At 35.5% G+C, this 19,343-nt stretch overlaps 1 protein-coding gene across 1 annotated transcript in view; it reads left to right on the forward strand.

The window, feature by feature from the left end:
- The window catches only part of Nse4 (SMC5-SMC6 complex kleisin component Non-SMC element 1), a 166,939-nt gene that overhangs the window by 101,135 nt on the left and 46,461 nt on the right, over positions 1-19,343 (forward strand). The window contains exon 7 of the mRNA XM_090373402.1: positions 13,651-13,742. Coding sequence (XP_090229528.1) covers positions 13,651-13,742 — 92 coding nt within the window. The remainder of the gene's footprint in view (positions 1-13,650; positions 13,743-19,343) is intronic.

The raw sequence follows: 19,343 nt of genomic DNA on the forward strand, positions 1-19,343 counted from the left end.
TTCATCTTTAGTCCAAAATCCTTACTAACTGTGCATAACTGATTAAGATTTTCCTCTAATTCTTTGGGATTGTGGCTTATGACCACAAGTCATCTTCAAATCATAATTGTTTAGGTACTCTCCATTCACATTGACTCCTTTCTGCGACCAGTCTAATCTTCTGAAAGCTTCCTCAAGGGCAGCAGTAAACAACTTTGGAGATATTGTGTCTCCTTTCTCAATTTTAAATTTCCTACTGTCTTTGTCTAGTCTAATAAAGGAGGTCGCGTTCTCGTATATTTTCTTCAAAATCATAATATATGGGATATCTATGCCTTGTCTTTCCAGTGCCCGAAACAGTGCCTTATGCCGTGCGGTGTGAGATGCCTTTTCATAATTCACAAATGCCAGGCATAATGGTGTTTTATATTCATTTGCTTTCTCCATTAGCTGTGACATTATGTGAAGGTGATCCAGCTTAGGACAGTATTCTCAACTGTCCTAAAGCCTGCTTGCTCTTTCGGTTGATTTTCATCAAGTATTCTTTCTAATCTGTTATTAATGACCCTTGTGAACAACTTGTAGATGTGGGATAACAAGCTAATTGGTCTATAATTTCCAATTTATGATTTATATCCTTTCTTATGCAGAAAAACTATGGTTGCCTAAGGAGTGGCAAAGGTGTGATGCCACTCCTTAGGCATCACACCTTTTCTAATGTATTTTGTGAAGAGGCTTGCCAGTTTTTTGTGTCATGTCTCTTCCTCCCAATTTTACCAACTCTACAGTAACTTCATCTTCCCCTGGAGCTTTCCGATTCTTCATTTTCTTCAACGCATGTCCTACCTGATCAGGAAGGATATCGGGTATGTCGTATGTGTTTCTAATTTGCAATCCATCTTCCCCACTGCTGGCATCATTCCCTTGCTCCTTGTATAATTCTCTATAGTAGTCTTCTGCTATTTGAATTATGCCTTCTCTGCTATTTATAAGTACACTGTAGCTATTCTTCAGTTTAAGTATCATTTTTCTGTATTACTGCTCCTGGCTGCTAATTTAAGTCCTTTGTTTTCCCTTAATGTTTGTTCTACTTTTTCTTGTGTTGAATCTTCTTATGTCCTCTCTGAGTCTCTTTCTAATGTCTTTGCATAACTCAGTACACTCAATTTTCTCCTTGTCAGTGTTTATCATGCTCTTCATTTGTCGTCTTTGGGTCATCATGACAAATGTCAGTGATCTCCAGGCGTATTGTCAATGATATATAGGAATTTTTCTAGCAGGGATAAGGAGGTGATTATTCCCTTGTATAAGGCAATGGTCAGGCCACACCGAGAGTATTGTATACAGGTCTGGAGGCCTCATTTCAAGAAGGATGTAGAGCTGCTGGAACGAGTACAGAGAAGGGCAACAAGTGAATGGAACAAAGGGGTGCTCTTACAAAGAAAGGCTTAAGTTTTGCAAATTACAGTGTCTGGAGACTAGGCACCAGCGAGGTGATCTGATAGAGGTGTATAAAGCCTTGAATGGTTTGAGCATGCTCAATGCTGATGGGATTCTTCCTCTCACTCAGAATAATCACCTGAGAGGGCATAAATTCAAATTGAGGAAAGACAGATGTAGGATAGATGTGCGGAAATTTGCCTTTAGCCAGCGGGTGGTTGGTTGGTGGAACAGACTTCCATCCTTGTCGTGGAAGTTGATAGCCTAAATAAGTTTAAGGCTCAGCTGGACAGGTATTTCGAAAAGGAAGATTTTTGTCGATAAAATTTGTTTAAAAAAATACAAGAAAATTCAAATTGTCTGATATTTTAATTATACTTATTTTGACATTTTGCCCTCTTTAACAATTGTTTATCCTTTTGTTTTTTACATACTGAAGGAAATCTTTACATGTAAAAGAGAAATTCATTGCAGTCTGCAACTGCCTCGATTAATTCTTGGTGACTTCTGTTTCGGACATCTGTCCACTTCAATTTCATTAACAAAAACACCCTTTCTACTACAGCATTTGAGCCAGGAATACTTAACAAATATCCTGCTATTTTACTGATATCGGGTAAATTTTCTTTCTTCTCCCACATGAAGGACAATGAAAGTGAAAGAACGATACGTTCCGCAACTTCTGCCATCTTCTGCCTTTCTCATGGTAGGCAATTATTGAAAAACGTTGTTGCCAACAGTTTTTGAATAGTTGCAGCGCCGACCGGGCTAGCCGGGTGGGTAAAATGCCTACCTAGCAACCCAAAGATTGCGGGTTTGATTCCCGCCTCGGGCTTGGATCAAAGTACTGCAAAAACCTTGGGAAGTGCATTATAGCCACAGAAGCCTATGCGCCAACAACTACCAAAAAAAAAAAATAGTTGTAGCATTATCTGATGGTTATGTTAGCAACCAACTTTTAACTATATTTACCGGGACGTTTAAAACATGATTTTCATTGTAAAACGAAAAAAAAAAGCAAAGAAACCTACTTGCAGCCAAATTAAAAATGTAAAGAGTAAAATCGACCAAAAAAATGTAAAGCTTATGGGAAAAACGTAGGATTTGGCAACCCTACTATAGTCAGCGGGTAGTTGATTGCTGGAACAGACTTGCATCAGTTGTTCTTGAAGTTGATAGCTTAAATAAATTTAAGGCTGAACTAGACAAACATTTTGAGTGACTGAATGGGTGAAATGGGAATTTTTTTTTTTTAAGCTGATTCTATATAAGTTTTTTTTTTCTTGCATCATATGCCTCAATTAATGCTAATACCAAGAAGGAAATTCATCAAGGGTGAGCTTAATAATCGGGAGAGAATTGACCATACATAAAAAATTAAGATCGAGTGAAGCTAACATTTGACACATCTTTCATTTTTAAGATGTACATTGCTTATTCTTATCATGCAGATAATTTTATCTGCTGAGCCTATAATACGTATGGATTTTTATTTTAATTAAGGGTAAATTCTGATCTCACTAGTGGTATCACTGCAAAAGAACCACAATAATACAAGTGAGAGTTGTTTATTAACATTTTTTAACACCATAGGAAAATTGGACCCTTACAGAAATGGGTTTACTTGTTCACTCAAAATAACAGAGTTCCAAAGCTGCACTGTTTTTTTTAACCTTGGTAATGGATTGAAGTGTAAGTAAAGGCTTGCAGTTTGGCAAATGTCTTCCTCTGATTACAAGCATTTAAGTTAACATAACACAGAAGTTTGGGATTTAACTAATAACAGCTTATACATATAAAAGTAAATGATCTTACAAATCTTTAATGATCATGTGGTACAAGGTGAATGGGCAGCATCGACCTAACAGTGAAGAAGACTTGCATTCCAAAGTTTGATCTCAGAATACAACCTACCTGCAAATAGTAGTACAGTCCATTCCGGTTATTTGGGACATGTCGGGACTAGTGCATTTTGGCCCGATTAAGCAGCTGCCCCAATTATCCGAAGTTTCACGTAAATAGTTAAAAATACAATGTCCCCCCCCCCCCCATTTACAATTGGTTCACTGTACAATCAAATCACATTACGACAAACTCAACATAGTAAAGTACCGTTCACTATACGATGTGCAGTAAACGCCAGTCATTGTGATCATGTTTGTGAATTGAATTTTAATTCTATTAAATAGCAATTCTAATTAGCGAAAATAAGAGGAATATTATACACAGGCTATAAAAGCAAAGATATATTAAGCACAAATTTACCCTTTATTACCTTACCAATTAAAAAATTAAATGATACGCGAAAATCGGAAGAATGTACTGTACGTGATAATCGGAATAATTAATATGTAGTGTAATATGTACATACGAACTAGTTGACATTTGTGGTTGAGATTAAAATTTAAAACAGTAAAAAGATAAGCAATCAATAACAAAGAACACGGCACACACAAATTGCAAGTAACATAATATGTGCAAGTGAGAACGGAGTAACGAGTTACAAAGCTTTAAAGATAGGAATGAAGATCCTATTTTAATCTTTCTGCATGAAAGATTAAAAACTGCTGATTTGTGTGTGAGGGGGCTAATAGTTTAAAGGCAATTGCAATCAGAGGTCAATTTGAATCATGCTTAAGACACAAAGCATCTCAGAAAACAAACAAAGTACTGGGGTGTTGCAAGGCCTGTGGGGTCCTCATGAAACAAATAAATCTGTGGGCTGTGTTATGGTTATTAAGAGTGAAAACAGACATACATATACATGCTTGTCACACAGACAGGCGACACTGTTTACAGGGAGGAAAGACAGGAAAGGAAGGGAGGAATTACACTTGGTCAGTCAGTATGGCCATTGTGTTGGGACATATGCACTGCAAAAACAAGTAGAATAAGAGTTATCTATGGGTCAAATGACTGTGAGGAATAAATTGTACACACAAAAAGAATGAGCCAGTAAATTAGAATGCCTTATAATGTGGGATTTTAACTTTCCAAATATTACGGACTGGAACTTTCAGGTTGATCACTAACACAGTAACAGCTTTTCTAAATGTATTGAATGTTTTCTGCACCAACATGCTAAAGAGACAATATGCTTGATATGATTATCTGCAGTGGCCCTACATGCATAAAGAACCTCCAGATAAGGAACTGCCAACGGGGTCATTGATCATAATCTATTGATGTATGATTTAATTCAAGATATGATTATTGTTGACGATAAAAGAAAAGGATTCTGCTTTCATAAAGGTGACTACACTTGCCATAGACAGTTTTTAAATTCTTTTCAGTGGACCAACTGATGATTAATAACTGTATGTTCTAAGCAAGAAGCATTCATAGCGGTAATCATAGAAACTGCTAAGCTTTTTATACTCAAATGGATGTAAGGTGATATGATGAGACTAATGGCAGAGAAGGAAAATGTATGAGATGATTGTAAATTATCAATATACACTGAAACTTGCAATTAGTATAAACTAATCTGTACGTATCGGGAATGATATCCCTGAATATTTTCGCAACTTTCCACGTCACAGATTTTGATTGCCTTACAATATTAGCATGTTTTTCTCTATGCCAAATAGGAAGTTTGTTTACTGCTTGTACTCTGCATTTGTAGTTTTTACAGGTTGTTGACATTTGCCAAGCATAGAACAAAGAATATTACTTGTAAATTTCCTGTCAGTCTTTTACTCAGAATTATTTACATTTAGCATTAGCAGTGGCAAATGATACAAGAAAGCAAGCTTATACAACATCAACAAAAAAAGACACCTCTCATTTTACCTATTCATTCCCTCCAATAGTTTGTCTAGTTCTTCCTTGAATTTATTTAAGCTATCAACTTCCACAACAACAGATGAAGTTTTTTACAGCAATTAACCACCTGCTCGTTAAAGGCAAACTTCTGCACATCTATTCTGCAACACTCTGTGTGGGCTGAGCAAGAGGAAAAATCCCATCAGCATTGTGCTTGCTCAATCCATTTACAGCCTTAAACACCTCAATCTGATCACCTTACAGGTTGCTAGTCTCCACATGCAGAACTGAAGCATTCTCTTACCAAGAAAGGCTTACTGAAGCCTTTCTTGGTAAGAGCAATGTTTCACCAGTCTCGTTGCCCTTCTGTATCCGTTTCAGCTACATCCTTCCTAAAATAAGAACCCCAGATTAGCATGCAGTACTCAAGATGTCACCTGATCATTGGTTACTGCTACCTGCAGTATTTTGCATTTATCAATGTTTATCAACTTCAATTGCCATTTCTCAGCCCATCTGCCTGACTTCTAGATTCTGTTGCAGTAGCATAGTGACATTACTTCAGAGGTTCCCAAACTTTCTCTGTTCACTGCACCCTTAATGTCTTAGTAATTTTTTCGCGGAGCCCCTAGGCCAAAAGAAATTCTTTACAGTTCCGCTTATTAAGTCCAAACAACTTAATAAGTATTTATGTCCTAATAACTTAGTATCCATTTTAAAAAATAATACACATAAATTGAAAGAAAAAATATATATTTTTTTCATTCTTTAATAACCACAATCACTTTTTTACTTATTTTCCCTCGAAAATTGAAAACATCCCATGGTGCCCCTGTGAGTTCACTGCAGAGTGCTGCCGCACACAGTTTGGGAACCACTGCATTGCTGTCATTAACTATTCTGCCAACCTTTGTATCATCTGCTAACTTGGACATTAAACCTGATATGCCTTCATCAGTATCACTGATAAATATAGAGAACAACAACAATGGGCCCAACATCAAACCCTAAGGGACTCCACTAATAATGTTAGTCCACGAAGAACAGTGTTTGTTAATTACAACTCAACCATTTCTTTATGCATAGTAACAACTTGCCCTTAATGCCACATTACTCCACTCCAATTTGTACAGCAGTGTTTTATGTGCAACATTATCAAAATCTTTCTTGAAATTCAAGTATATGATATCAAAATTATTTTTTGTATCCAGTTCCATTTTGACCACATCACAGTATCCAATTAAATTGGTCAAACAAGATTTCCCCCTAACAAACTCATGCTATATCTAAAGTATAATTGTCGCCTTGTCTGGATGATCCTGCATTTCTTCTTTTACCAGTGACACCATTATTTTCCCTGGAACTGAAGTTAAACTAACAGGTCTGTAATTACTCATCACCCTTTGATCCCATCTTTGAATTAGGGATACATTCACTCATCTCCAGTCCATGGGCACCTCTCCTGAATCCAAGGATGCTCTCATAATTATGACTAGGGGTTTGCTTAATTTTTCTGAGTTCCCTTTTAAAACAATCACCCTGTATAAAGCAATGACTAGGTCATAATTTGAAAACAGCATACAGGTTTGGAAACATTATTTTAGGAAGAATACTGATCTGTTATAGAAGTTACAAATAGTAGTAGGATTAGTTGGGAGCACAAAAGTGTATTCTTACCTAGGAAGACTATGGTTCTGTAATTTGCGGACTGGAAATTAAGCATCTATCTGTCAACCTAATTGGGGTGTGTAAGGCTTTAAAAAGGTTCAGTAAACTAAATGCTGATATTTTTATTCTTTCTCAGATAATATTGTGATGTGGTCAATAGCAATAGATCTGTCCTTTAGTCAGAGAGTAATTGATTATTTAAATAAATTTCCACCTAATGAAAGTAGGTAGTTGGAATAAATTTGAAAGAGGGCTGGGCAAATAATTGTGGCGGTTTTTTTTTTTTTTTTTTTTTTGTGATTCTGTGTAAGCTTGCTTCCTTGCATTGTTTTCCTATGCTGATGCTGCTACCGTTTGTCCAACTGCGATTTTGCCTTTGATTCAAAATTAACTTTTTATCTCCATTTGACTTACTTCGCAAAGAAAGTGAGAAATTATGGATATTTGAGCCCCTTGTCTGATTCTGAGTGCCAGGATCAGACAAGGAGCTCAAAAGAAAGACCCTGGCAGTCATATACTGTGCAACGTTCCTACCTGTTATCACCTATGGAGCCGGTGCATGGTTCACCCGCTCGGCCATAGTAAGAAACAGGAATAAATTAGAATCGATACAAAGGACAATACTTCTCACCATTACCAGAGTATGTCGCACAGTGAGCACAACTGTGCTACAGTTTCTGGCCAGAGCTCTTTCACTTTACCTGGAAGTAGCCAAAAGAAGCTTTTATTATTGACTTAAAAAGGGTGTACCCACAGAATTTCTGGGGATAGCCCTTGATGCAGTCATGCAGTCAATACCTTCAACACTGAAAGAAAAAGAATAGCCACAAAGCTCCATGAGCTAGGGCAAATAAATTGGGAGCAGGAAACCAGAAGTCTAGTTACTAAAAGGTATCTGCCACACGTGGCAGTGGTTAGCCCAAAGTCACCAAAGTGGTACGTGCCTCGACTTTTCACAACGTTTATATTGACAGGGCACAGCTCTCTAAAGGCTAAATTAACTTCCTTGGGGCTGACTGATGACCCAAATTGCACCTGTGCCAAGAGTGAAGACTGGGCACACATTCTATGTGAATGTATAATTTATGATATCTCCAGAACACAGCTAATAACACAGATTGGCCCCTTCCCCAGGGAGAATAACACCTGTTCATTATAGAAGAGGAAAATTATAAAGTCTTTACAACCTTCGCACTGAAAGTATTTGAATTGTGCAGAACTATCCAAAGAATGCCATTTCAGCTTGCTAGCAATTAAACAGTAATCAATAGTTAAAATTTCCCATATCTTCCACCACGCCTAGACGATGAATTCAAAACTCTCAAGACTGCAGTATTTTGCACCCTGACAGAAACCTGACATGACAACACCGGATTGACCTGGGGCCCTCCACACAAAATAAGTAACTATGTGGGTTGGGGAGACGTACAGGCAGCCAGGGAAGCAAATTACCTGAAAAATATTGGTAAGCTGGTAGCAAGGGGATGCAATATAGAATGAATGAATAAATAAGAATGAAAGACAGAATGAATAGGCTGGTCACTGAGTGAAAAATTGAATTAGGAATTATGGTAAAAGGGAATAAATGTCAGTTTTGGTGAAAGAAAAGAATGACCCAGCATGAGGGAAAGAGAGTGAATGACTGGAAGAGCAAATGTAATAGGCTGAAAGAATACAAAGTTAATAATAACTTATTACTTTATATGTACTAACAAACAAGAACACGAACCACAAACCAGCAAAAAACTTGTGGCTAGGCCTGTACCACATCTGAAGAATAACAGTAAGTTGAGGTTCCCAGAGAGTGCCATGCAGAAAGCAAGAATCAAACAAATGAAATGAAAGCCAGAAGAATGAATAAGAGTGTAAGTGTGTAAGAAAAAGAACACAAACCGTAAATGTTACAGTTAAGTACATACTAACCCTAGTTTTAATCTTTTATATTCTTTCTTATTTAGCTTAATTATTAAATATTAGTATTTAAATTTACATTACATGCCATTGCATCCCCCCTGGTGTGTGAGAAAAAAAAAGATGAATGAGTGAGTGAAAAAAAAAAAAAAAAATATATATATATATATATATAGTTTATAAAAATTTTTTTTTCCTGTTAGGTTTTTTATATATATATATATAAAAAACCTAACAGGAAAAAAAAATTTTTATAAACTATAAGAAAAAAGTATAAAAATAGAATACAAGTAGAGTGAGAATGCAGATTATGAATGAAATAAATGTCTCTCCCCCCCCCCCACCGAGATTATTTTCCCTTTCTCACCTGGTGGGTTCCCACTGCCAGCTACATATCCCACCCCCGGAGCGAGATAGGCAGTTTGACCTTCCTACCAGATTTGACACTACATGGACCTGACAAACATCACCGATGAAGACATACTGCGGCTTTGCCGCCAACACTCCATTTGGCGATCTGAACTGGGTACTCAAACCTGGGTCCCTTTAATCTCCTCCCTAGGCAGGGAAGCGAGGAGATAGGTCTCTGTCTCCTCCCCATACTTCACCTGGTGGGGCTCGTCCCCACTGACCTCTCTGGGAATGCCTACTCTATCATCCCCATCCTTCAACCATTTCCTCCCGGTCTCCAGTTCCCCCTCCCCACTCTAAATTAACTAACTGAGTACTCCCTAACAATGCTACCAAATTCTAATCAACGTCTAAAAATTCAACTGCTTTTGGGCAAACCTCTTTTGGCCTTTTCAAATTCTATTGTCTCCCCACTCCCCCGTTATATATATATATATATATACACACAGGAGACTCTCGATTTATTGGGATCTGATTATGATTAACCGGGACACTTCGACTCCAAATTAAAAAATAAAAATAAAAAAATCAACCAGAAATCATAAAATTCAAGTAATAACTAGAATAGGTATAAACAGATATTTTGCAAATTGTAAATAAGGGACAAGAAGTGGAGTTATAAATTACAAACCATACAACATGTGCGTGCATGCGTGTCTACTGAAATTCTTAGAAAATAGGTGGTGGGCCTGCCAAAGTACTTAAATAATCTATTGGATGCCTGACCTGCCTCCTCATGGCAAAGTGTGGGCAATGGTGGGTCCCAATAGGTACACAGTGGTGTTCAGAGAAACAACAGAACATAACACTATACAACAAACCACTCCCCACTGTAATCTCTGGCCTCCACAGAGTTTTGTGTCATACAAACAGAGTACACAATACAGAAATGGGGAGAACCCCTGGTGCCGTGAAACAACTAACACCCTTTACACTCGTCCAACTACTAATACAGGTGACCCCCCCCCCCACACACACTTGACGCTGATAATTCGTTCCAGAAAAACAGCGCTGAGTGAGCGGCGTATTCCCATAATGTAACATGTATATGTGAGTCGCGGTCATTTCCACCGCGACTTACAAATAATAAACAATAGTGAAAAGACACCAAATGTCTGTCAAAATATTTAATATTAAAAACCTGTACATATAAAATATTCTCCATTACGTATATAATTATGTGGCAAGTAATTACATTATGTATCAAAGTTAAAACTTAAAATGCCAATTAAAATCATAAATTTATTAATCTGATGGCCCTGGGCTGTCGAGTTTTCATTATCTTTGGTTGATTTTGGGTTGTACTTTGGCTGTTGTTTGTTTGTTGTTTGGTTTTTAGGAGCATTAGCAACTAAGGCCATATTGCTCCTGGGATACGTGGTGGTCATTCCCTGACCTTTCCGCATGCTCCGTATTTGGTGGTCACAGGCTCAAACCCAGGTCTAATCAAGAAGCGTGTGCTATGCACTGCTCCTGCCCACCTAGCTACGGAGGTGCCCCTAATTAAAACAGTGATGTATATCAAATTTATAATGGTTGTTGAAAGGCAGTAGGTTATTGTGTTTGTTTAGAATAGAGGACAAGGTATATTGTCAAACCATTTATGGAGAAATATAATATTACAATATTCAGTGCAGTGAGAAGTAATAGTTCCATTTCTAAAGAGACTGATGTCTTTTATGTGTTTAAGCTGTATATTGGTGAACGTGAATTTATGGCTGGATAAGACAAGTGCTTTAAGAACAGACTTTTTATTTCCGCAACCTCTGTATTTGGTGGTCACGGGCTTGAACCCCGGTCTGATCAAGAAGCGTGTTCTACGCACTGTTGCCCCTACCCACCTGGCAATGGAAGCACCTGTACTTTGGCCCTCTTCCTAGTAAACTAAAAGGGGTGTTACTTTAAAATCCCCCACAGCGTTACCACTCAACAATAAGTCAACCGATCTTTCGCAGCTTTGAAGCTTGGCATGGCTTTTTTTTTTTTTTTTCCCGATATGAAACTTCTTTTAGGGATTCGTTTCCAAAAAAGTCCAGTTTCATCTGTGTTAAAAACTTGAGAAGTATAACACCTCTTTTCAATAATTTTAAGTTCTTTTTTGAAAGTTTCGGTTCCTTCTTGATCTGTACTTATGGCTTCACCCTGAATTTTAAATCTATCGAACCAGCTCTTACTAGCTTTAAATGGTTCCACTTTTTTTTTTTTTTTTTTTTTTTAAGGTACACTTCCTTCAGAACATCATATAGACTAATCGCTTTTTATTTATAATACAGCAGGCCCCCGTTATAATGCGGTTTGCTTTACGCTGATTCTCTATAAAGCTGTTCTTATATTATAACCCGTATCTGACTATAACGCTGTCACAGATCACAATAACGCTCTTTTACAAATTGCATTTTTGGCATATTTAACGAAATCGTTTCATTTGATGGAGTCGATAACTTGAAAATGAATAGCAAAACAGCATTAAAACGTTTCCGACGCCGACTTGAGAAATTTTCTCGCACTCTAATTCAATTGCAGTACAGTGACTTGTTACGTAGTTCCGAGATCAACATTTTAAAAAATGACCAAGTATATTGCTTGTAATATTTGAGTTATATGCATTTATCCGAAGTCTAGTCATCACTCAGTACCCTATTAGACAACCGATCATGCGAAACTGACAGTTTACTTGAACATTGTATCATAATTAATGCAACCAATGCAGTTACATTTTCGAAGAGTTAATAATGCCCGATAAGAATGAAAAAGCAACAACGTCTGAGCGCAGTACAAAGACTATAAATGTAAGAAAAAGACTGAATTTGAAAATTAAATTAGACGTTTTGAAGCGAATCGATTCCGGTCAAAGACAAACAGAAGTGTGCCATAATTTAGGACTTGCAAGTTTAACTGTAAGAATTATAAATTTTATTTTTTTTTATAATTATATTATAAAAAAAAATAAAGAATTAATTTTAGCAGCAGGAAAGATAGCTGTTCCACTGCAAGCAACTAAGGCTAGACCGGCTATTAGGATTGAAATGGAAAGACTTTAACTAATTTTATTGAAAATAATATCCAATGCAGAATTCAGTTAAGTTAAATATTGTTAAAAAAAAAGAGAGAGAGAGATTAGCCACTATGATGATCCGAAGAAAACTCGCCTTAAAAAAAAAAAAAAAAAAAAATGTGGAACCATTTAAAACTAGTAAGGGCTGGTTGAATAGATTTAAATTCAGGGAGAAGCCGCAAGTGCAGATTAAGGAGCCGAAACTTTCAAAAAAAGAACTTGTTCAAATTATTGAAGAGGGGCATTATGTGTTATACTTCTCAACAAGTTTTTAACATAGATGAAACAGGACTTTTGTGGAAACGAATGCCTAAAAGAAGTTTCATATTGAAAGAAGAAAAAAACATGCCAGGTTTCAAAGCGGCAAAGGATCGGTTGACTTTATTGTTGGGTAGTAACGCTGTGGGGGATTTAAAATTAATACTTTTAGTTTATTTGTTTATTTGGAAGAGGGCCAAAGTTCAACCCAAAATCGACCATTTTTCTTGATTAAATTCATCAATTAAATTAAATCAATTTAGATCAATTAAATTCGTGATTTTAATTGGAATTTTAAGTTTAATTTTGATATGTAAGTAGTTACCACATAATTATATACGTATGTAATGCAGAATATTTTATATGTACAAATATTTGAATATTAAATATTTTGACCGACATTTGTGCATCTTTTCACTACCGTTTATTATTGATTAGGCAAAAATGATTGAACACAACTGCTTGTCGTTGACCGGAATCGGTTCACTTCAAAACATATAATTTTCAAATTCAGTCTTTTTCTTATCTTAATAGGCTTTGTACAGTGTCCAGACGTTGTTGCTTTTTAATTCTTATCCGCCATTATTCATCTTCAAAAATGTAACTGTGTTGCATTAACTATTATACAATGTTCGAGTAAACTGTCCGTTACCTAACACTGTACTAAGTGATGACTAGACTTCGGATAAATGCATATAACGCAAATATTGAAAGCAATATATGTGATCATTTTTTAAAATGTTGATAGAACTACATAACAAGTTACCATACTGCAATTAAATTAGCATGGAAGAAAAATTTACTGAGTGTAGGAAAATTTCACAAGTCAGCGTGGGAAACTTTTTAATGCTGCTTTGCTATTAATTTTCAAGCTATTGACTACATCAAGTGAAACATTTTTGTTAAACATGCCAAAAATTTTATCTGTACTTTGGTAAAAGATCATTAGAGTGAGTTGTGACAGCATTAGAGGGAGATATGAATTATAATATAAGAACAGCGTATAGCAAATCAGCATAGAGCGAACTGCATTATAATGAGGGCCTGCTGTACTAATATAAAGTTATCCTCATTTCATATTTTAAGTAATGTTTAGAAAATGCTGAGAACTATGTCTTCAAAGATATATGTTTGGAATTAATCCTGAATTTGAAATATTTCAGATATGCCAGTTTGCTACTTTGAATTTGTAATTGATCCATCATCTTTTTCTCAAACGATAGAAAACATATTTCATGTGTCATTTTTGATTAAGGTAAGTAAACTACTATATTATAGGAAGTTATTGCATTTTTCAAATCTGTCATTTCACTATTTTCATATTTTAATCATTCCCCATGCTTTTGCTCATTTGCTGAGCCATATTTCTTCATTATTCTCTTTATGGTTAATTTAGATTAAGTATAATTCAGATTAATTTATTTCCTAAAAATTTCACACTTTTTAAAATGTGTATTTGGTTCATTTTTTATATACTCTAATTTTTTTTTTAATTTCATCTGAATCACCCCACTAAAAAAATGGGATGATTCGAATGAAAATAAGATTTTGATTATTAAAATTTAAATTATGCACTTGTTTGGGTATAAATTTAGGGTTGATAAATTCTATTAATGCTTCTACTGAACAGTAGGCCTCCTTGGCTGCCATTCATGTATATTATTATTAGCTATATGGTGCAAGGAAGCCTGAGGCCTATGCTGTACCAGCCAAAAATAAAAATAAAAAAAAAAAATGCTGAATTTCCCTGAGAGAAAAAAAATCCCTGAAAAAAATTTCCCTGAGAGAGAGAGAAAAAACAAGAGTCAGAAGTAGAAGGGAATCACCAAGAAAGAGAAGAATGATGATATCCAGCTCAGAATCCTGGATGTGCCAAGCCCATACTCGCCAGATGTGAGCCCCTGGGGTTATTAGGGCAGATGGAACAGCAATATGGCATTCACAGTGATGGTACATCCTAGCTTGCTCAGTGTGGTGGTATTTAGTTTTTTATAACACAGGGTATTTGTTCAGCCTATATTCACTGGCATATTATTATTTTATTAGTAAAAAAATAAAAAAAGTTTACCTCAATATAGTATATAGAACACTTCCGTATGATACTCTCCAGAAATTAAAACAGAAAAATCGAAAATTTTACATTAGAGTAACAAATAATTAAAAATCAATTTAACACAATTAAAAATAAAATGAATTAAAAGAATTTAGCAAAAAAATTGCAAAACGATTTTCCTTCCTAAATCTGACAATGCTTTTTGACCGTGTCGTGATCACAGGAATGAAAATTACCCAGTAGGGGTGTGCAGGAAACTTAAATAGGAATTATTTGTCTTCGTGCATGCGCATAAAAGCCCATGAATCGGTGATCAGATATGGCCAGCGAACATTAATAGAATTCTCGTGTAATTTAATTTCTATGGTTTCTGCAATTAATTGTCACGTATCGGATATTACTTTGGATACTAAGTATTTTGGCCTCTTTAAATAAAAAAGTATGTTTTTTGTTAACGCCACGAAAGGCTAATTCTGACACTGATGAACGAGAAGCATGAACTGAGGCCTCATGTCGATTAACACAAATATTCGCATCAAACCTTGGTAAAATGAGTCGCAATCACCACAAGAAATGTTGTATACCAGGTCATTAATTTGTGTTGCGAACGAGGAAGGGACTGAGCGATTGTTGAGTATAGTGTGTAATTTTTGTATTGGCCTGGCCACAATTTTAAATTCAGTATCTTTAAAGAATCTGTTAAGCTGTTTGTGCCACTGTTCAACATTGGGACAGAAACAAAGTACTTTTTGATATTACTATTTTTGGTTGGTGTAACATTTTGTATCCTATCCTTAGCTTGTACCGTAATTCGGTTTATTGTAGCAAGGGGATAACCCCTGTTTAAGTATCTGCTGATTAATATTTGTATTTCTGAGCACATAGCAGATTCCGTCGTTGAATGTTTATAGGCATTTAGAAACTGATTAAAGATAATCAATCTTTTATAGGTGAACGGGTGATAGCTATTATAATGTAGAAGCATACCGGCGTTTGTAGGTTTTCGATAGATAACCTACAAATTTCGATAGATAAATTAAATGCATTTTATTCAAGTCCCGAGTAAGCATGAAATTTAGAAAATTTAGTGACTTTGTGTCCGTATCCTCTCTTTCAATGTAAATTTGTCTCTCGAATGAATATTATTAAACGAATGTAAAATATCTTGGATAGTACTACTATCAGTAATAACTAGAACATCGTCTTGTTATTACGTTCAATTACCAATGATTGAACATATACATTTGACACCTTTTCGACCCCGTATCTTTTTTTTTTTTTTTTTTTTTGTTGTTGTTGTTGGTAGTTGTTGGCGCATCGGCTTCTGTGGCCATAATGCACCTCCCATGGTTTTTGCAGTACTTTGATCCAAGCCTGAGGTGAGATTCGAACCCGCGACCTTTGGGTTGCCAGGCAGGCACTTTACCCACCTGGCTAGCCCGGTCGGCACCCCGTATCTAAAGGCCCCGAGTGCCAAGTGATAGTGACAAGCGATTTTCTTTCTGTGATTATAGAGTGATCTCCAAAGTGATGTAGTTTCTTTATTTTCCAGTGCGGCTGTTATTTATTTACTTGAAGTGGTTCTGCACTTTAAAAGTCAAACGTAAGAACCCAGAAAGGCAATCCACCTTTCTTATTCTTATATATATATATATATATATATATATAATTACGAATAATAAAATTAAAATTAAGTGGAGAAATTGGATTTGAATTGGACACTGCAAGAGCAAAGGTACCCTACAACCATAATGTATATATAAAATTATTTTTATTGTTATGTGTAGAATGTAGTAGGAATATATCTATAATTTAACTAGTGCTAATAATGAAAATACCGTGTACCCTGGGAGCGATATATGTTGATTAAAGGGGGGAAGAAAGGAAAAGAAAAGTGTAACGTTATAAACAGGAAGAAACAAAGTGCGAATCTTGTTAAAAAACAAGATGCAAATTTTGAAAAGAACGACCAAGGTAGAAATAGTATTGCAGTATCTTTCATAATTTTTGTGTCTTCTTCAGAGGTCATCCACCCAAATTATGAAAAAGAACAGCAATATTCTTACTTCTGTTTCTGACATGTTCTGTATGTCAAAAAGCACGTGTAAGCAGCCACATGGTAAAAACTAAAAATAATTTAGAATACAAATTTTGAATAAATAAATAAAATAAAATACAAGTTATGCAAAACTATTATGTGCCACTAAAGTATAACATACAGAACATGGATGACCTTACAGAAGTAAGCAGCCCGCTAAAAAAGTGAAGACAAAGGAAGGGAGTGTCCGAATGACAAGAACTTACCGCTACTGGACGGGTTGACAGAAAAGACAGAGCCGGAGGCTAACCCGTGTATATATGTGTAGAAACGCTAGTGGCGCCTAGCGTTAGACGAATTTTGGTGTCTGTATATTATGTAATTTACGTATGCGGTGGAGCTACGCTAGGTTAAAGTTAAGTACATGATGCTCAAACACCCGGGATAGCAAAGAAATATAATAGCTTACAAAGTAGCAGTAGAAGGCAGCTAAACTTTGTTAAGACGAAAAATATAGATTGGGTATAGTAAGAAAAATAGTACTCTGATTTTGCTGTCGGTAAACTAATGGCTAACAGAGCATAAAATGTAGAAATTAGTAAAGCAAAAAGATGATTAAATTAGGGATATGTAGTTGGGCTAGGGTAGTTCGGGGTTGCAAACCCGTTCCTATAGTTGGGACCCTGAACGAATGTCCGATAGTTGGTGCATCATGTACTTAAGTCAGTTGTGTTAAAAGTGTAACATGTATATATAAGTTACAATTAACAATTAAATAAATAAATAAATAAATCAAGATAGGTTTAAAATTAATTACAAGGCAAATACACTGTTAGGCCAATCGGTGGGTACAAGTTTTCCAGACCGTAAGACACCAAAGAGGCCTAGTGTATTGTATTTACACTATATACAAACTTGATGCGTATGGGAATAATTATAAGTTATAAACTAATAATGCTGTTTATATTGATATCTATTACGTTCTTGTGCCTTAATATGTTAAAGGCTTTATTGATATGATGATGCAGGTATGTAATAGGAAAAAGATTTTTGGTCAGTTTACTGTGTAATATTCTGATGTTATCAATAACTGTTGTTTTGTCGCTGCACATTGTTGCTATTCTGATGCATTGTGCTAAGATAACATTAGCATGTACCTGTTTGGAAATATTGGAATTCCATTGTGTAAAGTTTACTATGCTAAAGTTGAATGCTTCACGTTTGTTGTACAAATTGATGGAGGCTATACCATTTTTTATATTAATGTCTAGATTGAAAAATGGGCTACTGTATCAGAATTGTTAGTTCTTTCTAGTACAAGTTCGTTAGGGTATAGATGTCCATAATCCTGGATGAAATTTGGGCAGTTAATTACTATGAGGTCATCTATATATCTGAATAGTAATAGGTCCTGTGGAAATGAGGTTTCTGACCAGTATAGATATAGGTTGGCTATTATGCATGAGGCTGGGCTGCCCATAGGTGTTCCATCGGTTTGTTGATATACTGTATTACCATCATATATGAAGTTATTGGAAATACATAAGTTCGGTATGTTGTTCCAGTAATAGGTGTTGCAGGAAATAAAATTCTTATGTTTATCATATTACAGACACCAATAACTGCATTTGTCAACAAAACAACATGCAGCAATATATTGATCCAGACTATGGACACATCATTACAGGAAATCTAAACATAGTTACGGACCCAATGCTCAGACATGTACTATCACAAGGATTCAAATTCAGGCCACCTACCAAAATAAACGTAACCAACTTCAATAAGCAGCTATATCAAGACCTGTTAAACTACTGCTTCCAACTAGCCTACAAAAATAACACGCCTATAGAAGCATACCATATGTGGATTAGCCATACATTCGCCATATTCAAACATAAATATGCGTTACACAGTTCAAATGTATATTATCAGGGCACATACTACAACTTGACTAAATTAAAACAAAAACTGCTAGAATTTCACAAAAACTTCGTAATCACGCCGGTAGATAAAGCAGCCAATAGTTTTGCATTCATTTGCAAATATTTTTATACATATACTTTAACTAATGAACTTAACTCAAGCAATACCTACAAACCGATTTCCAGTATAATGTAATATCATTACAAAAAAACTAATAGCCTTCAACAAAAAACTAAAGCTCAACTTAAACAATTACAGCTTACCTTATATCTACTTCATTCCTAAATTTCATAAAAATCCAATAGGCTTCAGATTCATAACCTCATGCAAAAATAGTTATGTACACAAATCTGGAAAAACACTTGAACTACTACTGCAACCACTGATGCATAATATACATAACAGCAAAATCATAGGCAACAACCAACCCGTGTTAAAATATTTGCAAAGTAATACAGTCAATAATATTCAAACCTTTGATTTCCATAGCCTATTTACCAGTATCAATCAAACCAATCTCAAATTGATACTCAAAGATATCTATGATAAACATAAGAATTTTATTTCCTGCAACACCTATTACTGGAACAACATACTGAATTTATGTATTTCCAATAACTTCATATATGATGGTAATACAGTATATCAACAAACCGATGGAACACCTATGGGCAGCCCAGCCTCATGCATAATAGCCAACCTATATCTATACCGGTCAGAAACCTCATTTCCACAGGACCTATTACTATTCAGATATATAGATGACCTCAGTAATTAACTGCCCGAATTTCATCCAGGATTATGGACATCTATACCCTAACGAACTTGTACTAGAAAGA

This window comes from Mastigoproctus giganteus, chromosome 5 (genome assembly GCF_048544385.1).
Source record: "Mastigoproctus giganteus isolate SK-2022 chromosome 5, ASM4854438v1, whole genome shotgun sequence".
Lineage (NCBI taxonomy): Eukaryota > Metazoa > Arthropoda > Arachnida > Uropygi > Thelyphonidae > Mastigoproctus > Mastigoproctus giganteus.